We start from the raw sequence: 24,862 nt of genomic DNA, 5'->3' as shown, positions 1-24,862 counted from the left end.
TGGCTACGCCCTAGCATTGCTGCCCTCCAAGGGCGACGGTGACCACACATCATCAAATATGCCATATCGTCGCTGTCAAACCAAAATCTGCTATGTGCAAAAACTCTATTTTGAATTAACGAGTAAAAACATTTCCGTATAAAATGTTTATATAAAGGTGAATTTTTAAGAACTATATCAAATTAAAGCTATATACTCAACAGTTTTTTTGTACGGTAGAATAGGGCTGTGAACTATACGAAAAGGTCCAAAAGTAAAAACTTCAAAAAGTGCATTGTATAGCAGATTTTGGTTTGACAACGACGATATGCTCGTCTTCCTATATGTGCAATAAACAAACCTCAAAACTACCTATATAGTAAAAGGGAATAATTAAAACGAAATATTACACAATCCATCAATTTATTTTGAAAAAGGTATTTCAAAAAGCACACACACACTTCTGTTTAAACGTTCCGACACGTTGATTACGAATCGCTCAACAAAATAACTACAATATAATTCATACAAATACTATTTACAAGCGTGTCTTTGTAAAAATATCATTCGACCTTTCATTCTGAACGAATGACGAAGCTTCTAACTTTCCTAAAGTTCATCGGAACTCGTGAAGACAGCTTTGTGCTTGATCAGCGACGTTCAATCCTAAGTCTTATGTTAAAACAATTCACGTGACATCTTAACCAGTGAACGAATAAAAGATTATTATAAATAATATTATAATTTAAATACTGAACAGTAATGGAAGCCTTCATGCATCGGTAAGCGCACAACTACGGACAAATAACAACATGTTATTGGAAAATTATAGTTTTTGGAACGAAGTTTCTTATTGGACGATGCGGAGGGGTACCCTAACCGGGAAAAAACGTCCGTAACGTAAGATTTTTATTAGTAATGCACACAGTGTACGACTTAACTTTGTAATAACATACAAAAAATTACATATTTTTTATCATTCATTGACCAAGATCTCAGAGCGTTCGTTTGCGCAATACACTAACTCTTATGCAAACAACCGTGAATAAAGTGTACCACAATAAGTTCGCACGTTACCGAATGACCGTGGGTTGTTGCGAAACCTTCAGTTTTATTTTCTTTATACCTCGAATAGAACTTAAAATTAATATTTTTATAATAAGGAACTTCGTTCCTATCCGGTGTCCCACGACACCACACATCTTTTTTTAATATATAAATAGACAATAAAAACAGTCAATTAAGTTTTATTCATACAATCGTTTCATGGTTCACGAATGATTTTACCTAGTTACATGATACAAGAGTAAAGAAATTCTTAAAACAAATTTACATTATACCCTTACTGATTTTTTTTCTTTCAATAAATAATTCAAATTGTATTATTAAGAACACATTACAAATAAAAACTTATGTAATAAATTGCACCAAGATCCGTTCTATGCGAAACAAGAATAACATTCGACATCGCTATGAGGGGTTTGACAATTTAAAATAACATACTTAAGTATATAATATATCGGATAGTCAGTTAGTTGTTGGTCGCGAATATTGTGACTCTGTAGCAAGTTGCTTAGCGTCGATAGCGTGTAGGTCGCGGAATCATTAGCGATCTTCCAAAGTTTGTTTTGGGGAGATCGAGAATCTTTAGACCCGCTTCTCAAATTAGAGGATGGTCACGATATAATGTCATTTTATAGTTCTGGGATGACTACGCAAACCTTCAGGTGTGGAGTGGTCACTGAAGTCTATAGAATCCGCGGCGTAAAAACCGTTTAGTGATTTGGCCCAACTTCCAATGGTACTGTATTCACTCACTGGGTACATTTAATGGAGATTTTATTAGCGTGATAACGAAAGAGGGATGTACTCTTTGTTTCCAGGTTGAAATCTATTTAAGCTCTCCGCATTTCAAAGAGCCACAACGGTATTATATCGCATTATAACTCGCAAACAGAAAACAAATGTTCTATTAAAACACTAATCGTATAGTTGATAGAATAAGTTTAAAAATACATAGGTATTAAAAAAAATACACGTACATATGAAATTCGGATAGGAAAACGTAGAAGCTCATATTTACTATAAACTAGACTTAAGGGGGACTAGGCGTAGAGGAGTGCTCATTTCGTATTCTTAACGGGATTTTAACTACAAAAATGTCCGATCTAAAAGCAAAAACGCGGGGACAGTCGTGAATCACAATGTTAATAAATTATAAAAATCGTTTTTTAATATTAATTATGACAGACAGGAAGGTAGAGAGGGCAGTAAGGATATAAAATCCACTAAAAACTTGACCCACATGGATCTATAACGTCTTGCCCCGAGTATCAAATGTCATTGTCTGATGGCCAGTCCAAAAAATGGCACTATTATCATTGGCCAATTTTTTTACTTTGCCGTCAAATGTACAAACCGAACAGAGTGCTTAGTGCCAGTTATTTAACGTTCTCGATAGCGTAAACGTTAACTCAAATTTGAATGCAGTTGGAACAGCCCCCCTACAAACGTTGGCAAACGTTCCAACTCCGTACAATTTGGAGTTAACTTTTACGCTATCGAGAACGTTAAAAAAACTCGCACTAAGCAAACAGTACCTACTATTTACCGCTTATGGCGCATATAGTACAATGAAAAATAAAATGATTTTTTAAATATCCCTGATGATTCAATCAAACCGATTTAAATACAACCATCACGTCATACGATAACAATTGAACTAGTTAGTGATCACACACGTACACAATCCAAGCTAACAAACAATACCGGAAGCGGTGATATAACATCATCCTACCATAAATAAAAAAGAATCTTCACCATCTAAATCTCGCACATGTATTTATCGTTTGTATAACTCTGAATCCTATTGTCTGACGTCACCCGAGACAGGTCGTTGACCCCTATACTTTTTGTCATCAGCTGATTTTGTTAGATACAGAGAGTTCTCAAAGCCGAGCTGAAAACGGTCGCGTGTTTGCAATCCATTAGCACCACGTACTAACGTATCATCCACTGCTGGATGTAGGCCTCTCCCATAGTCCGCCACAGTGAACGGCCTTCCGCATCCAATATTTCCCAGCATATCGCCGCAAGTCATCGGTCCAACGGGCAGGGGAACGCCCAACGCTGCGCTTACCGGTACGCGGTCTCCAGTCCAGAACACGTCTGCTCCATCGGCTATCGGTTCTGCGACACGTATGTCCGGCCCATTGCCACTTCAGCTTGCTAATCTTTAGGGCTATGTCGGTTACTTTGGTTCTTTGACGGATTTCCTCATTTCTGACTCGATCCATCAAAGAAACTCCGAGCATACACCTTTCCATAGCACGCTGAGCGACTTTAATTTTACGGACCAGACCTACAGCCAATGTCCACGTTTCAGCGCCAAATGTCATGACCGGCAGCACGCAAGCTTTGAAGACCTTTGTCTTTAAGCATTGCGGGATTGCCGAGTTCATGATATGACGGAGTTTTCCATACGCAGTCCAGCCCAACTGTATGCGCCTGTCAAGCTTTCTTCTCAAAGTTGGCCCTGCCCAGCTGAACAATTTGGCCTAGATAGGTGTATTCAGACACAGCTTCGAGTACCGCAGATTCGACTATTACCGGTCCAGGAATGATATGGTCTTTGAACATGACCTTAGTTTTGTCCAGATTCATTCCCAGACCAACACGTAGTGACGCGGCATTGAGCTCACCCAGCATACAGCTGAGATCCTCCAGCGACTCTACCATTATAACGATATCGTCTGCAAATCGGAGGTATGAGAGATACTCGCCATTGACATTGATGCCCAGCTTACTCCAGTCCAGAGTCTTGAAGACATCCTCGAGAGCAGCAGTGAACAGTTTCGGCGATATAACGTCACCCTGTCGCACCCCTCTGTGAAGCTCAATCGGGTTTGTCTGCTGGTTTTGGATCTGGCCTGTCATTTTTGCGGCTTTATATAAACCCTTCAACACCTCAACGTACCGATAATCGACTAGGCATCGCTGTCAGGATTCCAGAACAGCCCAAGTTTCAACGGAGTCGAAGGCTTTTTCGTATAGGAGTTACGATTTATTACTGTATTTACTGGGATAATTAAACGCCTCTACGGATCACGGGGAATTAATTAATGTTATTTTCTATTTGCTTTATGGTTTTCCTGTTCCGACCTCAGAATCATTACGCGCTGTGTAATGTAACGGCCGATAACCGAGAGAACAGTTCACATCATGACTACAATTATGCGTGTCATTCACTTGACAATTTTAGGTAATACACCCTCAGCGTGGCATCGAACCTGCGATCTGACGTATGAGGGCATGCTTACCGCCGCCAAACGATAAGCACTATTCCCGTTCTTATATAAAATTAACTAGCATCTCCGGTTTATTATTACATTTTCATCTGAGGTATTTTAGTGTAATTACAACAATACACAACATTAAACACACACACACAATATACACAACACGACACAATACACACATACACGTATTTAACTATTACGACATAGTAGTTTTAAAACTGATCTTTACGGAAAGTTACTTTTAGTTCGAAAAATCGGGTAAAGTATCAAGATCGTTTGGGATATCGATCAGAGGATCAAAGGAAACTTCTATAGGTACCTAGTACGGCAATATAATATAATAAAAGAATATTTCAATGATTGAATTACATAACACGAACTACTTAGTAAGTTTCGTCCAAATAAAACTTTGGAAATTAAATTATAAATAATATAATATAATTAGCCCCTAACCTACTTCTACATTTTGACACGTGACAAAAACTCAACAAAATATTGACTATCACACAATTATATCTTTTAATAAGTATTGATCGAAGAATGTATTAAAATCGAAATTATAAAGCATCAAATAATTTTTTCAAACGTCTTTAGTTATCGAGGGCAGTTCGCTAAACGCGCGGACAGATGGCGCTTTACCATTTTTAAGATTACCTACCACCTCATACTTAATCTGTATTTCACATTCCATAAAACCTGCTATTTAAAATTTGATTCGGCTCAAGTTTTGAGAGACAAAACTTTTAAGTCGTTCCGAACCTGATATGTGGGTTAAAATACCTAGTACGGTAACAGGTACGTACCTAGTATCGTACCTATTCTTTCTCTAGACCTTCACTGTGTTTCCCGTTAGGCTGGTCTGTGCTCGGCTTCATCTGCACGTCAGTGCGGTTGTCCAGTAGCGAGCCGGCGTGTGACCCCAGCGCCCTCCGGATGAGCGCGTGGGACCGATCCCTAAGCCTCAGGAGCTCATCTTGGATGCGATCAGTTATCGCCTTCCTTGTCTCCTCATCGGTTGCATTCGATTTTCTTAACCTGGAATTTAGTTGCAGAAATATGTTTTAGACTTCTTTTTGTCTTTAGATAGGGCGTTCCGTTCACCATGTGACTGTAATTTTAGGTCAGTTATTAAAAAGAAATTGCCTATAAATAGTGGCACATTAGATTAATTACACATTGAAATGATATAGATATTATAAATAAGAAATCATGAATTCCCGACTTGTGTTTGTCATGTTAATTTACTTTTGCTTTACTTAGTAACTCAATTTTGTTTTTCATTTATATAGAGATGGTACACTATTATTTTGAATTGATATTATTCCATTTTACTTACGTATCAAGTAAGTGCTGCATCTGTATAGGTTCACCAACACACAGGAACACTCTCTTCCTGAATTTCAATAAGTACGGCTCTGTGTTGGGAAGCACCCGGTCCAGGCCCTCGTGCCAAACCGGTACGATCAGCGGAGCCTTGGGGCTCTCAGCGATCAACCTTCCAACGCCCCACTTAAACCTCAAGGGCTGTTTCTCCACATTGACCCGTCCCTCGGGAAAGATGTGGACCCATTCGCCTTTGGATAGCCTCTCGACACAGAAGTCCATCGCGGGCTGGTAGACCCCCGCGCCGCGGACCACGGGCACGCACTTGCCCAGGGCAAAGAAGCACGAATGTAGCGTGTTCGTGAAGCATATGTCGTGGGCAGCGAGCGACCAGCGCATCCGGGATTCGCGGAGTAGAACTACATAGTCTAAGACACCTGTAATAACAAAAAAATACACATTGACCGGGAATTGTTACAGATATTCAAACCTGGGGACTCAAGTTTTTTGACGTGACAACGTCTTATAATTCGATGGAGTCGGCTGCACGCCCAAAAAAGCATGACTCATGCGGCGTTACCTCGCTCTGAGGCGACTTGAGTGAGCGATGCGTCCGCGTGGACAGCTGCTATACAATAATACATTTACATGTTTTCGTCAAGTATGAAGTTCAGTGAAAAGTTAATGTGGTGTCAATTGTCCATACAAAACATCTATTAAACAAATAATATTAAAATTTTCTTTTGAAAAATGAAACCATTCCATCAGTATTTTCTTATGACGTTGTCACGTTCAACCGGTTCAACTATCGTCAATAAACCGACTTTACAGACAACCGATTTTTATTTATTTATTGGTTAGATGGGCGGACGAGCTCACAGCCCACCTGGCATTAAGTGGTTACTGGAGCCCATAGACATCTACAACGTAAATGCGCCACCCACAATGAGATATAAGTTCTAGTCTCAGTATAGTTACAACGGCTGCTCCACCCTTCAAGCCGAAACGCATTAGTACTTCACGGCAGAAATAGGCGGGGTGGTGGTACCTACCCGTGCGGAATCACAAGAGGTCCTACCACCAGTCAAGATGATTCCGTGCTTTAGGCGTTATGTTCTGACAATTTATTTTTTATTTTTTATCTTTTTGATCAGACTAGTAGCACACAGTTTCTCTGGACCGATGTAAGAGATTGCGTACAGGCCGCGAGTTCATTTACTCATTAATTTATTTTCTCACAATAATTACACTATTAAAATTAGTTAAACTGCGTGATTATATTCGCTTAACGCTCTCAAGGCTGTGTTAATACGTCGCAAAGTAAATCACATGTACATTATTCATGTATTCATAGGTTTTTATGTTTTGCCGTTTTCCTTAGAAGACATGCGGTCGACACTAACCCTTGTTGTGTTCGACAAAGTGTATTGTTTACAATTCCACGGGAATACAACACACTGACTTTCTCGGCGGATATTCTATTGATTATATTCTATTTTTATTCTATTGATATGATGATGACTAGATGATGACCGAGCTTTGCTCGTTTTTATTTTATTTTTTATAACGCCATCTTGTTGTGTCTTTAAAGCAGTAAAATTAGTATTATTATTCGCCTAGAGATGTCGGGAAGTCATAAAGTTGATTATTGATAAAGTTAATTATTGAAAACACGAACAAGACAACATTTCCTGAAAATAAATCGTAGCTAGATCGATTTATCGCCCCCGAAATCCCCTGTATACTAAATTTTATAAAAATCGTTGGAGCCGTTTCCGAGATTCAGATTATATATACAAGAATTGCTCATTTAAAGGTATAAGATATTATATTCTAGGCAAAGAAAATAATTGTAACAAATCTGTTTGCCTAATGAATATTCAATTATGATTTAAATGGATTATTTAAATAAATGTATTTGTGTTATAAAGACAAAAGCTTTATGAAAACAACTATTACAACAGCTATTGAAATTGTAGCTACTTATATCGATTAAAATTATTAACAAAATGATTTATAGCACAATTGGTTTTCAACGACAGAATATTGGCGCGAAACGGGTGTTTAAACATGGTGGACTTGAACCAATATTGCCAACGCTGTAAATTATAATGACACATAGGTACATTGGTTTTCATGTATTGGGACTTGAATTCACAGTCTTTGTCTCAAGGCAGATACAGGAAGTGACATTTCGGTCGTTACATTACATCCGGTCGGTAGTGCCGAGGTCAGAACACATTGTGACTTTAAGAAAACAAAATGCTAATAAGCATAAAACGCGTATCGGATCTAGACATTGACATTGATTAAGCACTTCGAGAAAATATTTTTTATTTTATTAAAACAAACGTTTAGTGATCTAATATATTTTCTTTGATAAAGGCACTGAGTTTCAGGCATCTGTCAATTATCTTGCGTTGTATGATGGCTACCCGCCACAATAGTTCGGTAGAATTTTTATTTATCCCGAGCCCCAGCGCGTAACATTATTGAGGTCGTAAAAGTATCCCGTACTCGATCGATACTCTAACCCAGCGGTGGGCAAACCGCGGGTCCTTGACTCCTCGGCCATGGATCTTTCGCGAAATGTTACGAGATTAAAAACCGTAATAGCCCAAGAGCCCGCGACAGCCAGACCTTCGTTATTTTATAAAAGTTGAAAGTTTCTCTGTGTATGTCTCCAGCACAGGTAAGAACGACCCCCGACTATAGAGTTCGGATTGTGGTTACTTGGGCAGGTAACAGGCAGTAAAGGTATATAAAATAGTACCTTAAATTCGTTAAAGTATAAAGTTATTTTTTTTTATTAATTACTCCAGAATATCTTTACAAATCACGATATCTATTGCCGGACACTTTTTACAGTTGCTACCCCCTGCCGGACACCCCTAAACTTTAATAAATTTTAATTATACTTTCGTTAAACTATAAAAGCTGAATTTTATATATGTTACTTAGGGACTTATAAAAATATGTTACCCCAATAGCCAGACAGTTTTAATGGTTCTTACATCTTGCCGGACACATTGAGAGCCCGCTGTGCGAGCGCGAGGTAGCAACTGTTCATGCGGGATGAGTGAGACAGAGTGCTTAGTCTATTGTGATCTTTTATTGCACATCAGCTGTCATTTCTGGGATTTATCGTGCATTCTTCAGGAAAGGAAAATTAAAACCATATAAAACATTAAAAAAATATCCAAAGTACCAGGAAGCTTTCAAGAATTTCCGTAACAGCGAATCAATTGAAAATTTACATCAACAACAAAACATCTATAATATCATTCAGATTTATATGCAATGTTTACAATGTCCGTAATGTAATTGATGTTGATGCTGCTCGACTTCAAATATTCATCGACTCGTATACAGTCTCTGATGTAAACGAAGCTTTTGACCGAAAGAAATTGCGAATTTTATGCTGCTATTGCAGCAATTTTTGCGATCAAATTATATATATAAAATTTGGAATAGTGCTCATCTAAAAAATCCAACCTCATATCAGCCCGGATAATAATGGCAGGGTATTGAAAGATGACAAATACCAAGTTATGTTGGAGATTCGCTCAAAACTCAATCAGGTATGTAATTATTATGACAAATTATTGCACATAATTTTTTAATTATTCAAATTGTATACTTTTTCTTATTTTTTTTCAGAAACTGATGGATAAGGTATTGGATATTGGTGACAATAGACTAGAGTAACTGTAGTAGCGACGATGAAGATAACGAAAATATCGACGACAATGAGGAAAATTATAAGAACGATTAAATATTTTTCTTTGACATGTAATAATATTTTGTTTGTACTTTATAATATTAAAATAACATTTTTTACTTTCTATAACATTGCTATGAACGTAATAAAATTATTTTTTATTGGATATCTTAAAATATCACAATAGACTAAGCACTCTGTCTCACTCACACCCGCATGAACAGTTGCTACCTCGCGCTCGCACAGCGGGCTCTCAATGTGTCCGGCAAGATGTAAGAACCATTAAAACTGTCTGGCTATTGGGGTAACATATTTTTATAAGTCCCTAAGTAACATATATAAAATTCAGCTTTTATAGTATAACGAAAGTATAATTAAAATTTATTAAAGTTTAGGGGTGTCCGGCAGGGGGTAGCAACTGTAAAAAGTGTCCGGCAATAGATATCGTGATTTGTAAAGATATTCTGGAGTAATTAATAAAAAAAAATAACTTTATACTTTAACGAATTTAAGGTACTATTTTATATACCTTTACTGCCTGTTACCTGCCTAAGTAACCACAATCCGAACTCTATAGTCGGGGGTCGTTCTTACCTGTGCTGGAGACATACACAGAGAAACTTTCAGCTTTTATAAAATAACGAAGGTCTGGCTGTCGCGGGCTCTTGCTCTATAAAGACGCTAATAAGTTTCCGATATCTACAACTTATTCTCAAGTAATCCAACACGTCATTTCGGATCCCCCCGATCCACTAATATAACTCATAAAATACAATACACTCTCGGAATATTACTTATTATCTTGCCTTGTCAAAAGAAACATTTAAACACAAGTCTAAATAAAATAAATAAAAGATGTCTGAATAAATTTCAATTATGTGTAACTATATATATGCTTGACAATTTTGCCGACTACTGCTCTAACCAAATTCGATCCCATCCCTTCCGATAACTACTTAATACCAGACGGGCCGGCCACTCGTGTACGCGTCTACCGAAATAAACAAATATTATTATGATAAACGTAGTAACTGCATTCGCACAAAAAGTTCTTTGAACTTGTCTCGCAAGTAGGCTCCGAAACTACTGGACCGATTTGAAAAATTCTTTTTCCATTAGAAGCCGACATTATCCCTGATGAACATAGGCTACTTTTTTTAAAAAAAATTTATAATTTTTTTTTGGTTTCATGTGTGTTTTAATGTTTCCGAAGCGAAGCGAGGGCGGGTCGCTATCCTTTAATAAATTTCTCTTGTAATACGGAATGCTGTGTATAAGAGAAACGACCTAGCTCGCTTTGTCATTTCCATCGTACGCGAAACGCTCTGTCTATTTTCTCACTCTCGCTCGTCCTAAATTGTATCTTTATCTCTGTATCCGTAACGAATCTGTCGCGAGTTAAAATTTATTCTCAACGCGCCTAAAGATGTTTCATTTCAAAAATTGGTATATTCGCTCACCCCAGAGTCCCGGGTCGTCGAAGCACGAGTGGTGGTTGGAGATGGTGAGGAGCGGCACTCCAGGGGGGCGGAGCACCGCTCGGCGGAGCGTCTCTTTGTTGTACACTGTCGTTTTATTTAAGAATTCTGCAAATTACGAAGAATGCTTAGATATTAGAATCGAATCACGGTCAAGCAGTATCAGCCGATACACCCTGCACGAGGTCAGTGTGCTTAATGCGTGTTTTTTTGCCGCCAGGGGCGCTGTTTGAGGGGAGTTAGCAAACGCAGTCCCACTGCATACAAATTTCAGTTAACTTTCACGCTATCGAGAACGTTAAAAAACTCGCACTAAGCACACCGTTTTCTGCGTCTTCGTAACGTAATGACGATTTCTAGTTTTACTGTGAACGAGAGTCGTTATTCCATTACTAAAAAGTATTCAAAATAATTAACAAACTTAGACATCACTAAGCATGTTTATTGGAAGTCAAGGTAGAGATACCACTGGTATAAGACGAGCCACAGTCATGAGGAGTACTGAGTAACAGCTAAAACTAATTGAGCTTTTTTAATTTCTTTGTTGAGTTTAATTTTTTATTTTTATAAATCAATCTTTTACTGGTCGTAGGACCTCTTGTGAGTCCGTGCGGGTAGGTACCACCACCCTGCCTATTTCTGCCGTGAAGCAGTAATGCGTTTCGGTTTGAAGGGTGGGGCAGCCGTTGTAACTATACGTGAGACCTTAGAACTTGTATCTAAAGGTGGGTGGCGCATTTACGTTGTGGATGTCTATGGGCTCCAGTAACCAATTAAAAAACATTGAAATACGAGTAGGCTCCTTGATAGGAGATGTCGGAAGACGCGTTAATGAAACTGACGGAATGCACAATAAAAGTTAGAGTAGTTCACGGTTAAATCTTATCTTGCAAAAGTGTGCCTTTGAATCACTAATAGGTCACAATTGTTTACTTAGCTTTTAAGCGGAGATGTAGACGAAATGAACATTAATCATCAGATGCAATGTTTGCTCAATAAATTTTGAAAACGTCTGTTTTTTTTTTCCGATATCAATAAATTTTCGTATTCCAACTGTTTGCAACAATTACTTGCTGTCTTGTGTAATTGTTGTAACAGTTAAAAATCTATAATTTATTAGTATATATTGTTTCAAGCCCATGTAATTTTAGACTGAACTTTTATTATTCGAATATAACGACTCGTTATTATTTTGCAAATACATACTCGCATGACGGACTCAGACGGACAGTCGTATTGTCGTCATATATCGACTGACCAACAAGTGACGCGCACGTTAATACTTTCTTAGGCTAGTTAGTCACTAAGGGGCAAAAGGCGATAATTCGCTTGGCGATTTCTTTACTGAACAAACAAGTTTACTGGACACTAATTTTACGTTAATAAAATGGTGTTAGTTTTTAAATATTTCGTACGTAAATGCCGCCACCAATTTTAAAACATGAGTTCTAGGTCTCAGTTTTTTTTAATTCTTTGAGCCGAATATTATTATTAATATTACTGCTTCACAGCATCAATAAGTAGGCTAGTAGCATTGGAATCCAGATCCTGTGGTACCTATTGCATCCCAGCACTAACTACTTGATTAATTATGGTGAAGTTTAATGACAGTTTAGTTATTAGTCAATAACATCTATTAACCACAATCTCATATTTTACATTCTAACATGCAATCTTAACCTCTGTTTATTAATTGATAAACAATTCAATTGGTAGCACGTGCTCATAGCACGAGGCTATTTGAGAGGCGACACAATTTGTTTAATGAATGAGTATAGCAATTGGAATAACCACCTGCACTTAAAATATGAAATATATCTTTATTGTGCATTTTCTAACATTGATTTTATGACCAAGAGTAGTTAAAACTTGATTTAGTATGTACAGAAGCGTCTAGGATTTACTTGGACTATACAAGTTATTTCTATCCACATTAAATTTGTAATTTAAAAATGATGTAATTGCATTTTTGAGGATAAAAGTCTATGTCAAGCTTAAACCAAAAACTTCCACATTTTTAATGTCAGTAATATTAGATCAGAAGATTCAGATTCAGAATCAGAAGATTATATCAGATTATTTATATCAGGGATTTTAGTAAGTTGTCCTTAAACATTGCTAAAAGTGGAATGTTTCTCATCTTTATAATGAGTCATATCTGGCTCTGTTTTATTATTTTGAGAAAACCAGTAATGGACTGGAGGGTCAGTGTCCAGCTTATGAGAAGACTCATTTGGATTGTTTTTTTTTATTGCCCAAGCAGGCAGCGGCCATACGGCCCACCTGATGGTAAGTGGTTACTGTCACTCATGGACGTCAGCAATGCCAGGGGCAGAGCCAAGCCGCTGTCTATCGCTTAATAACAAGCCTCATTTGAAGAAGGACATGTACTCGATTGTCGATAATCCTTATCTTTCAGATTGTTTCAGTCAATCAGACTTCAGTTTCGTGTCTTGTAATGTATGTTCCATGATTTATTTATACAAATTCGATATTATGCTGTTATCTGCTTTGTACCACCCACCAGCAGAGTGAAGTTCAGTTTGGTTTTGGAAAGACCACAATTATTTCTTATTTAAGTGAAATCAGTTTGAACAATAAGAATGCCTATTGTACTCTTTGTCCATTTGTATGTGTGATATGATGTTGAGATTTAAAAAATATAACAAAGCAAAAATACTAATTAAAGGTTTTAGTTTTATTTTATTATCATAGGCGTATCTGATAGGACCTCATTTTAAATAACTGACTAGTGTATAATACTATTTTGTGATTAACTTTTTAATTATGATAATCTACTGATAATTACAATAACTCCTTGCTGTGTATGAATTGTGATAATGTGTAATTACTAAATTCTCTCAATTTTTTTATTTTATTTACTTTCTTAAAAACATATTTTAAAACTGTACTAAGTTCTGAGTAGATTTTAGCACAGATATTAATTTCTAAATATTTAAAAACTATGAATGTTAAAAATATTATTATTCATAATTTAAGTTTATCTTGACAGGTGAGGAAATTGTCTACCCGATCTTAAGAATCATTCACCTAAACAGTAGCTATAAATGTATATACTTCAAATCTTCGACAGTAAATTTCGCTCAAAACCGTGACATTGACCTCGATAATAGTGGACAACTAAATGAGCACTTCATTACATAAAGTTCTGCGTAACATAATGCAAATTGAGGCGGCGATAACCAGGACGTGTCAACTAACCAGCCAGGCTTGAATACCATCAAACAAGTAAACTCGTTCCGTCACAAAAAGAAAGATTTATTCAACACTATTATTTAAATTTATACGTCGCTTTCTCACGCTAATTTCTCTGTCTGATTTTTGGTAATATATAAAAAACGTATATGCGACTTTGTTAGGTAATAAATAAATTTACCTATTATAATTTTGCTAAAAAGTCCCACGACGGCGACTGTGAGCGAGCTCGCACAATACCACAGCCGCCCCGGGTTTCGCAGCCGAGGGATAATCCAACCGATGTCGTAGCTCATGATGAATTACACTTATAATAACACAGAGACACTACATTGACGTCATATCATTGAAAAAATACGAAAAAAATCAATTTTAATTACACTTGTTATTCGATATTGCCTCGACCTTTGTGCGTAATGATTTGAAGTGAATGTTCTCATTGGTAGTGTGACATTACTAATGTCAAGCGTCATGTTGACGTTGTGTGTTTTTTTTAAGGGATTTTATGACCAGGTAACTAAGGCCTTTAGGTCATGTCTTACTTTAATGTTTTATATTCTTAATTTTATGACAAATGATAAGATGTAGTGAAATGAAATGAAGTGAAGATGATTAATTTGAGACATTAATCAACTAGAATGAAATTAAATGACATGAGATGAGATGATATGGGATGAAATATAATCTCAATAAAATGGTGGTCATGAACTGAGATTTTTCCAGTGGACTTTTTGGAGGATCCTGAGAAGTTAGGTCCAGCGGCTTTGTTTCATTTTCCCAAATTTGTGCACTTTCACAGATATTAAACAGTTAATAAACCACTGTTATCACACATTTAAACCTGAAGAAACACTAGACAAAATAAAACAAATCACACAACTTCACTACTGGCGTTCCCGCCAAAAAGTCCGTTGTGAGTGTGTGTCACTGAAGTAGGAAACCTATAGGTCTATGGTGTGTGTGGTGTACATAGATACCATACTTCAGTGGTGATCATAGAGTTACTGTTGTAGGTACTTATTAACTCCATGGTGGTGATGTATAAAGTTCCATTTTCTCACAGAAAAAGCGAAGGTATCACACCATACTGCCTACCCTTTTTATTGAATGAATATTATGAAATTAAAAATGATATTATTAATGTATGAACTGAGGTAAGCTTGATTTATACGAGACTGCAATCAATTGGGATGAAGTTATATGATATGAGATGTGATGTAATAAAGTCGTAGTAAAATGGTAGTAATTTACGTCTTTAGACTAGATTTAGACTTAGAATTAGATTTAGAGCTTAATGGACTTTTTAGAAGAACCTGAGAAGCCAAGCCCAGCGTCTGTATCATTTTCCCTACATTTAAGCATATGTGCAAATGCATATAAAATACTAGTGCAGATGTTTATAAAACCGTTACTTTTATTTTATTTTATTTTAAGATTTAGTATTACTGGTGGCCCGTAGGCCTTTCCAGTTTCACCAGGACAGGTGAGCGAGTAAAGGCTCAGCCAGAAGGGGTGGAATTTGCTAACAGCTGCCCGAGCGCTTCCGAAGGAGACCTAACAACTCAAGAGCAACTGCTTCGCGAATGAATCTACTACCGGATCGGAATCGCGACCCGCTGAGAAGATCCGGCGAGAAACTCAGCGAGTTGATACATGGGTTAGGTTACGCGTCGACCTCTTCGTCGAGTTCGACGAGTACGGTTACCGGGGTTTCTCAGCCTGCTCCTAGTATTAAAGCTGAAGGTATCTAATGCAAGAGTTATTGGGTCTGATGGATCCGTAAAGACGTGTCTAGGACGACGACGGTGACTTGCTCCTGCGTGATTAGGATTCGGGGAGTAATCAGCCGTGGCAACGATAAGGCGATTATCATAACGCATAGCCTTATCGAAGTAACGTTCCGACACTAACTTCATGTGTTTGCGGATCGATTCTAGGCCCAAGTCGTCGTATAGGTAGGTCGACGTTTTTCGCGAACCACGGAGCCCCGATGGCTAACCTGCAAAAGCGGGATTGTAGCAGTTGGAGGGTGTCTATGTGTGATCACCGTTACTACAAGTTTGCGACTGAAGACCTTACGTTAACAAAATGAAACTATTCACACAACTTCGCTCCTCACACTCCCGCCAAAAAGTCCCGATAACGTTGTTGTCGTTTGATAGAGTTCAATTATCAATTATTGGACAGGCAACGGAAAAACTCATTCTGTAAAATCTTTTGTAACAAAGACTAAAAAAGGTTAGGATATATACGAAAAAATAAATTATACTTGATGTGTTTTTTGTTGCTCTGGGATGTCAGCAATATTAGGGGCACAGCAAAACCACGACCTACCATCAGTAACTCCTCTAACCTCGTTTGCAGAAGGACATGTCATAACCCCGAGGAAACACCGTGGAGCAAAGTTCATTATAAACTCGGAAGGTACGAGGCAAAGAGATTGTGGTTCTGGGTAGTACGAATGAATACTGGAACGGTGGCTAGCATTGCCATGCTTAAAAAAGAAATGAAGGGTTCAATAAAATAAAATAAAAAGATCTACCAATTACTGATGTATGATGTAGGTAAACGACCGTAAGGCCCACCTGAAGGTAATAGCAGTAACTGGCATACCACATCCGCTTTTACACCGTTAGATGTGATTGTAGCCCCTTCTTTTTTCCCAAAGAACCTTTTAAATATTAAAAATAGCTAAATAGGAATAGCCATTCTCAAATGTTGTGATTGCTGATGACTAACTTATTTATTTTATTTATCAAGATTCTTATGACTGAAAAACGTTCCGTCGATCGAAACGTAGGATTAATTAATGAATTTATTTATTTGTTTTGAACGGGCTCACAATCCGCTTGATGCTATGTGGTTATTCAAACTCATAGTTAACTATTTTGAAACGCGAGCTCAAAATCTTAAACGGCCATACTAATCTTTTAAATGCTTAATGTATTTATAAAATGTATATATAAAAAGTACCTACGTATAAATATATTTGTTATATAAATAAAATAATAATAATAAAACATTTATTTCAGAAAAAATCCATAAAATAATAATAATACAATAGTCAGCACACAAACAGTTCAACAATACAAATAGAAAATGAACAATATACTAATTCAATTAATTAAATATACAAAGGAAATGAATTAGAAACACATAATTATATCAATACAGTAGTAACCACTCTATGTCAATATTAGCTATCATTATGTCAATCAGTCAATTAATTTGGAGAAAAAATAAAATAAAAAAGAAAATCATACACATTTCATAATGAAGAGTAAAATAATAATAATAAAAATAAAAATGTGCAAGCATGTGTATTATATTTTTGCAAGCATTCATAAGCGACTCCGTGGCGCAACGGTAGCGCGTCTGACTCCAGATCAGAAGGTTGCGTGTTCAAATCACGTCGGGGTCACGATTCCCTTTTTTCTCTTCTTTTTAAAATCAAGAAGCTTTTTTATGAAAAATGCGTTTCATTAAAATTAAATCAGCTCCACAGTAAATAACAAAACAGAACGAAGATTATATTCCGTTAAGTTGGTGCAATAGTAATACTCGTAAATTACACGACGTTTTTAGCTCCCAATAGCGGCCGCAGGGTTGAGAGACCGACTGAAGATTATAAAACTAAAACATAAAAAACTACTTTTTTCTATGAATTAATATGAATTTCATGAATTTCCAGCTTATTGCGGCCAGGTAGTGAGCTCAAAAAAAACTGCTAACTTAAGTCTTCAGCGAGATCACAAGATCATGTTTGTTCCTATCAATTGCATTTATTATTTAAGTGTGATCGTTAAAATGACGAACATGATGACATAACAGTACTTCTTCAGTATATTTTAATACTTGTAGTATGTGTGCGCTTCTTCTTCTTCAGAGACACGATTGATCCCTTAGCTTTGAACTGCTTAAAAAGAAAATTGACTATAGCACCACCTAGGTTTTGTTTAAGATATGTTTTCAATTTCTTAGTCTTTCAATAATCCAGTAGATGGCAGTATTTCAAATTTAAACTGAATTCATCAGAGCTTTTGGTATATTGGTTTTAGTCGAACGAGGAATAGTTTGAGTCAAACGTATGCACGTCTGATTGGCACTTTGGTGCGCTCTCGCCCGACCTAAAGCTTTTCACAAATTTCAACATCTATAAGTACTCGTTAAATAATATGTGAAGCAAAAATTTTTTACGCCTTATTACGAAAATTGCGGTAACGGAGTAGGTAGTACGAAATTTTCCACACATATAGATTATAATATTATTATAGAGAGTATACAGGCGTGCATAATGCTATTTGTTTTTTAATTATGCATAAAAATACATGAAATCAATAAAAAAACATTACACGGACTACCATGTATTTGATACACACTCGCATATATATTCTTTTATTTATTGTCAAACTTTGAGATTAGATTATTATTATTTATTTGTCTTTAGCATTATCTGTCTAGTGTAGTCTTGGCGAAATCTGTGATTATAAAAGTATAGTCTTTGACAATAAAACTATATTACTTAATGTTCAAACTTATAATTTTTGTTAATTATAGTCGAATTTTGACTAGGTACTGGGCGACCACTGCTAATACTAATAATATGAGATGTCATAAAATTTGCTTTAATTCAATGGGGTGTTCTTCGGAGGCGTTCGGACAGTTGGTACCACAGATCCTATCCCTCATGGTTGAACTAGTGCTCGCTGATCCGTCTGGGTGAAATTGGAAATGTTTCTGATCCACAAGTAGGTAATGGCTGCATCACGAAATGTCCATTTCAACGGCGGCATACACGTTGGGTTGTCTATGTGCTCTGCGTAAAAAAAACGAACTGCAAAACCAATTTGGCAAAATGCAGCTGATTCTGCTTTAGTGATAAATTATTAATTTGATTTGCGAGACACTTACGACCATTTTAAACAACCTCCTAAGTCCTAAAGATACAAAATTACTTAAGATACAAAATTATTATCCTAAAGATACAAATCCTAAAGATACAAATTTAGATGTAAATTAGAAATATACAAAATTACCTACTTAACAACACGACTATTAAAATGTCTTAATCTACTCGCATTGGTTCTATATTACCGTTGATTAAATACAAACATTGTTGATGTTTCCTGTCTGAAAATAACCTTTTCCGAGTATCTATGAATCTGATGAACGGGTAGAAGCTAATTAATACGCATTGTTGAAATTAAATACTGATCTACGGGCTGTAATTTTCAGACAATGTTTTTTCAAAACAAATATTTTAACCTTCAGTGCAACGGCTCAAAAGGAACATAAACATAGCTTATTACATTTAAACTGTTTTACATATTCATTAGTAGGTTGACCACGGCCATTACGATTTGAGAATTCATTTGATCCGTTCTGTGATTTATGTAAAATTTACTAACCTACTGGTGGTAGGACCCATAGATTATACACTTAATATATTGTGAGTCCGCGCGGTTAGGTACCACCGCCCTGCCTATTTCTGCCGTGAAGCAGTAATGCGTTTCGGTTTGAAGGGTGTAACTATACTGAGACCTTACAACTTATATCCCAAGGTGGGTGGCGCATTTACGTTGTAGATGTCTATAGGCTCCTGTAACCACTTAACACCAGGTGGGCTGTGAGCTCGTCCACCCATCTAAGCAATAAAAAAAAAACCTACATAGGTACATTGTAAGTTATGTCTTAATACAAATTCTCATTACGTTAATTGAAAGGAGTTTGGTTGTTTTCTTAAGGAGTTACTCGAGTTTTTTATTGCCTTACCTGGTATTAAATGTTCAACACAAAATCGAAATTTCGCTTTGCCGTACATATTTCTTTAACTATTTATTATTATTATATCAGCGCTCTTAAAAAAATAGAAGACTTCATCCGACCTATAAAACTATGAATTACTGTGAAAGCATCCATCATTCTGTTTAGTACAAGTTAAACATATAGCTTTTAAAGACTAAAATAAAAAAAGTACTTTTATGTTTTAACATCGCATAACATTATTGTCATTAAACTATTTGTGGTCATGAAATATTAATTATCTCTAAGAAACGCGATTACCGAACAAAATATCATCTTGTTATAATAAAAAAAAGTTTTATGTGTTTTTATGCTATGCTATTGTAATTCGATTTATTACGACCAGCTCGTGATCCAGCGTATCCGTAAATATAAGCAGGTATGCTTATATTTATAAGTTTATAATAAGTTAAGTTAATAATATTTTGTAAATTGTCTTTTCACGTATAGTAATTGGAAAGCTCCGAGTTTCCTTCTCTGTGTTGAAACTACCTTACGACTCGATATTAAAGTCATGACCAATACAAATATCTACTAGAACAAAAACCTTAATTTGTGTTGTTAAAGATATTATTACGCGTGCCACACGTGTTTTGAAAATGTTATTAACATAAGTGATAATGAACACACTCCGATGGTTTTATTTACTTTGACTTTGCATTCCTTATGCACACGAAACAAATACCGTCAAAAATAATAAATAGTTTCCTATTTGAGTAATAATTTTATTTGGACTTTTCCGATTCGAATCGCAAACCATGGTCACCCTAGTAGATCAGATTCCGCACTATATGTATGATGTCGCATTCCGTAGCCTTCAGTCTGTCATTTTGAAGATGTGGAAACTAGTTGTCGTTTTGACTGTTAACCTACTCCAGGGAGCGCTGACAGATGTCTACGTCATGAAAGACGTCACTCTGGGCTTTGGACAGGCGCTTGAGCAGTGCAGAGAGGAGGTGAGTGATGCGAGAGCATGTTGAAAGCCCCCAGGAGTAAGTCTACCTTCTATGCTGTGCAATGCGAATGAATCTACTTTACAATTAAACAACCAACAATTTTTTTTGCTTACATTATGCTTAGATGGAAGGAGGAGCTCACAGCCCACTTTTGGTTTAGTGGTCGCCGGTTTTTATTAAATTTCGAGCATTTTCATATTTATCTACCTTTTAAACCTTCCACAAATAATTCAAGACTAAAATTAGCCAAATCGGTCCAGCCGTTTTCGAGTTTTAGCGAGACTAACGAACAGCAATTCATTTTTATATATATTGATAGATAGATGTTATTTTTTCAACGTGGAAGTCATTCGCGAAAATATGTTAAGTATGTATTTTATTAGAAAAATTGGTATCCGCCTGCGGGATTCGAACATCGGCACAGTTGCATCGCTAGATACGCACCGGGCGTCTTCTCGTTTAGACCATGACGAATTAAAAATACTTTACATCCCTACATCTTTTATCTCAGGATCTTTAACCCTATTTTAATCATTTATTTTAATTTTTTTGTAATCAGTATTAAAGTGGTATTTGTTTCTCTTATAATTGATTGAACGCAAAACGAATGCTTATCACCAGAGTCAACTTACCGAAGAGAAGATGGAGGAGTTCTTCCACTTCTGGAACGATGACTTCAAGTTCGAGCACAGAGAACTGGGCTGTGCGATCCAGTGCATGAGCAGGCACTTCAACCTCCTCACGGATTCCAGCAGGATGCACCACGAGAACACCGACAAATTCATCAAGTCCTTCCCGAACGGTAGGATAGGCATAGAGAGATGACAGAGAAAGAGAGGCGAAAGTATAATTTTGTGATCATCAGCTACCGAACACAATGAGTTTGGGGATTCAACAATCGTGCCAGTTCCAATAATCCCTAATTTCAGATTTATTAAAAAAAAAAAAAATCACTAGCATGTCTTTAAATTTAGTATTATCTTTGTAGTTAAGTAAAGTAACAGTTTATTGTTGGTCAGACATGCCCAAAAGACTCGTAGATTTCAAAAAGTGCTTAGGATATCCAGACCACTGCTATTTCTGCCGTGAAGCAGTAATGCGTTTCGGTTTGAAGGGTGGGGCAGCCGTTGTAACTATACTGATACCTTAGAACTTATATCTCAAGGTGCGTGGCACATTTACGTTGTAGATGTCTATGGGCTCCAGTAACCACTTAACACCAGGTGGGCTGTGAGCTCGTCCGCTCATCTAAGCAATGAAAAAAAAACTTCAAACCGAAACGCATTACTGCTTCACGGCAGAAATAGGCGATGTGGTGGTACCGTGGTGGTGGCACGTGCGGACTCACAAGACCCCTTCCCCTAGTTAAACCAATTTAAAAAATTTGTTCCATCAGCCAATTATATCTTTGTCATCTCTATCAATCCTCAAACCTCATATAGGTTTAAGAAGGAAACACTTTAGCAGTGATTCGTGTGTGTCAAATTGGGATCGCCCACCATATAAATGTATGAGGCAGTAATTTGTACCGTGTAATGTACACATAGCTTAAGTATATAGCAGTATATCATTATGAGTTCAGTCTCGGTAATTTGTAGTTGTTGGCATTTCGACTTCCTACCAAATTAAGATTTTTTTGTGCATTATAAATAGTTTTGCTTAAACTGACTCGGTGGTGCCCCTAATAACTGCGCCGAATGGGTCGTGGGTTCAATTCCCATATAGCATATAGTGGTGTGATGAACAGGTTTATTGACTCTTTGTCTGGGTGTTTATTATTTATGTACGTATGTATGTATGTCAGTCTTTAGCACCCATAACACAGGGAATCCTAAATTGGGGCGGGATGACCGTGCGTGATTTGTTCAATTCTATATATTAATACGTGAAGCAAAAACTTTGTATCCCTTTTTACGAAAATTGCGCGGACGGAAGAGTATGAAATTTTCTACACTTAGAGAGAATATAGAGAAGGAATGCACAATGCTAATATTTAAAAAAAAAGCAAAAAAGATACTTTAAATCAATAAAGAAAACATTACACACACTACCATGTATTTGACACACACACATATACTTTTTGTTTATTGTCAAACTTTTGTTATTGCTAAAGTCTGGAGTAAAATTGAGAATAATTTAGTATTGTTTATCTTTCTTGGCGAAATCTGTGACTAAAGAAATATAATAGTCTTTGACAATAGAACCATAATAATGTTTAAACTTATTTTTTCAATTAATTATAGTCGAATTTCGACTACCGGGCGACTACTAGTTATTATTATTATTGATAATTGAAATCGAGTGCAAGTACTTGCCGATACGTCAATTTCGTTACACATAACAAAACTATGTATGACTTTCACAGGCGAAATTCTATCACAGAAGATGATAGATATGATACACACGTGCGAAAAAAAGTTTGATTCGGAGCCTGATCACTGCTGGCGTATTCTAAGAGTGGCTGAATGTTTCAAGGACGCGTGTAATAAGTCTGGATTAGCGCCTTCAATGGAACTGATATTGGCGGAGTTCATAATGGAATCGGAAGCGGACAAATGAATCAACTGGACAACCTGCTTCCGCTACAATAATTTGACTGCACACTGTTTTCTTGAAAGGTTTGGTTCGTGTTGAGAAAATATAATTTGTTATTTATGAAATTATTCTTGTTTTCATTTCAACGTACTACCATATATATGTATGTATGCATGTGATTAGGAGATGTATGGAAATGGTAGTGCAAGGTAGAGGGGGAAGAGGTCGACCGAAGAAGACATGGATGGAGTGTGTAAATGACGATATTTATTTATTTATTGGAGTTTACTCCTTTAGAATCGATTTACATATATAGGCCCGGGGTATGAAAATTATGGGGACCAAAATCGTACTAGCATGTCACACGAAATGCGTTATGCGCCTAGCATGTCACACGAAATGCGTTATGCGCCTGATTGGCTCCTGATTGCGTGATGCGTGCGCGCGCCAATCAGGAGCCAACGCGCGGCCGCGTTATCGCAGGTGACGCCGGGCTGCTGCGCCGGCAGTCCGCCACAAAGCCTCGTACTGATCGCGCGTTTCTCTCATTATTGTATTTTCATATATTTGTTAGTCGTTTGTTTTGTGTCTCGTTAATTTGTTAATAATCTGTTGTGTATCGTGTTGTCGTAATATAGAACTATTTCTCGTATTGTTTCGTTTAATTTTTTATATCCAGTAAACTCCAGTCGTGCGTCGGAGCGGACACACACACTTTTTTTATTTATTTATTAAGTTGCACCAACAAAGTGATCATTAATACAAAACATTGACAAATTGACAAAAGTTCATGGCAGATGTCACCTCAATTATAGGTGCAATCGACAGTGCATTAACATCATAAATAAATAAAAAATATACAGCTAAGATTTAATTACATTTCATTCATTGCTTGCTTAAGATTAATTTAATTGGGAGATGATCCGCGACAGATTGACGATATGAGAGAGAGAGGAGTGAGTGTTGAGATGATGGCTGATAGAAGAGAATGGAAGAGAAAAAATAGCTGTGCCGACCTCACCTAGTGGGATAAGGTGAACAAAAAGAAGAAAGAAGTACTACCCGTATCGTAAATTAATAGTTATTGTAAGTTGTGTGTAGCGCAGTAATAAAGATAAGTTGTATTTAAACAACTTAAAAAAAACCACGTTATTTTTCTACTAAATAAATTACTTAGAGGAAATCCTTGAAACAGATTGTAATACAAAATTTACGATGACGTCTAAACAGGGGATGTAGCTCAGTGGTAGAGCGTTCGCTTTGCATGTGAAAGGCCCCGGGTTCGATCCCCGGCATCTCCAAAGTTTTTGCTCTCACCAAATAATTTTTAAATATTGACTGTTTTGCTTTAACATTTAAAATCTACATTATAGCCTATTCGTACTAATTTAGGACATCGAATCATATCATGGGTTCCACTATAACTTTTAAAGACGTATTTTAAAAAAGAAAAACAAAATCCTAATTAGGAATAAAAGTTAGTAACATTTTATTTATTAGCTCTTCATTATACTTTAACAACTACTTAGGTTAGTAAAATTTATATTATGTAAG

The 24,862-nt window shown here is 36.6% G+C and overlaps 2 protein-coding genes and 2 non-coding genes across 4 annotated transcripts; 3 read left to right on the top strand and 1 right to left on the bottom strand.

Annotated features, from left to right (window-relative positions):
- Window positions 1-385: 385 nt before the first annotated feature.
- On the bottom strand, window positions 386-14,459 carry Taz (tafazzin, phospholipid-lysophospholipid transacylase). The gene is made up of 4 exons (XM_089735194.1): window positions 14,197-14,459; window positions 10,782-10,907; window positions 5,614-6,037; window positions 386-5,312 (listed from the first exon to the last, which is right to left on the bottom strand). Exons 1-4 carry the CDS (start codon window positions 14,309-14,311, stop codon window positions 5,093-5,095), a joined length of 885 nt encoding a protein of 294 aa, XP_089591320.1. The 5' UTR covers window positions 14,312-14,459; the 3' UTR covers window positions 386-5,092.
- Window positions 14,460-17,364: 2,905 nt separating this feature from the next.
- TRNAW-CCA (transfer RNA tryptophan (anticodon CCA)) lies at window positions 17,365-17,436 on the top strand. Its single transcript has one exon. It is a non-coding gene; the product is annotated as a tRNA-Trp (tRNA).
- A 3,177-nt stretch (window positions 17,437-20,613) lies between these two features.
- GOBP1 (general odorant binding protein 1) lies at window positions 20,614-23,433 on the top strand. Its single transcript, XM_089735540.1, has 3 exons — window positions 20,614-20,773; window positions 21,395-21,575; window positions 23,139-23,433. Exons 1-3 carry the CDS (start codon window positions 20,654-20,656, stop codon window positions 23,330-23,332), a joined length of 495 nt encoding a protein of 164 aa, XP_089591666.1. The 5' UTR covers window positions 20,614-20,653; the 3' UTR covers window positions 23,333-23,433.
- A 1,104-nt stretch (window positions 23,434-24,537) lies between these two features.
- On the top strand, window positions 24,538-24,609 carry TRNAA-UGC (transfer RNA alanine (anticodon UGC)). Its single transcript has one exon. It is a non-coding gene; the product is annotated as a tRNA-Ala (tRNA).
- The last annotated feature ends 253 nt before the right edge of the window (window positions 24,610-24,862 follow it).

This window comes from Bombyx mandarina, chromosome 19 (assembly GCF_030267445.1).
Source record: "Bombyx mandarina strain Sakado chromosome 19, ASM3026744v2".
Lineage (NCBI taxonomy): Eukaryota > Metazoa > Arthropoda > Insecta > Lepidoptera > Bombycidae > Bombyx > Bombyx mandarina.
The sequence above is the reverse complement of the archived record's forward strand: the minus strand, read 5'-3'. Positions and strand labels throughout refer to the sequence as shown.

What these genes read in the sequence shown, in the direction of transcription:
- Taz (XM_089735194.1), bottom strand. Translation starts at nt 14,311, where the DNA reads ATGAGCTACGACATCGGTTGGATTATCCCTCGGCTGCGAAACCCGGGG. An exon ending in TTTTAGCAAAATTATAATAG is followed by an intron (nt 10,908 to 14,196) that starts GTAAATTTATTT and finishes CGTAATTTGCAG; the next exon opens with AATTCTTAAATAAAACGACA. An exon ending in CGACGACCCGGGACTCTGGG is followed by an intron (nt 6,038 to 10,781) that starts GTGAGCGAATAT and finishes TTGTTATTACAG; the next exon opens with GTGTCTTAGACTATGTAGTT.
- GOBP1 (XM_089735540.1), top strand. Translation starts at nt 20,654, where the DNA reads ATGTGGAAACTAGTTGTCGTTTTGACTGTTAACCTACTCCAGGGAGCG. An exon ending in TTGAGCAGTGCAGAGAGGAG is followed by an intron (nt 20,774 to 21,394) that starts GTGAGTGATGCG and finishes GCTTATCACCAG; the next exon opens with AGTCAACTTACCGAAGAGAA. An exon ending in CATCAAGTCCTTCCCGAACG is followed by an intron (nt 21,576 to 23,138) that starts GTAGGATAGGCA and finishes TGACTTTCACAG; the next exon opens with GCGAAATTCTATCACAGAAG.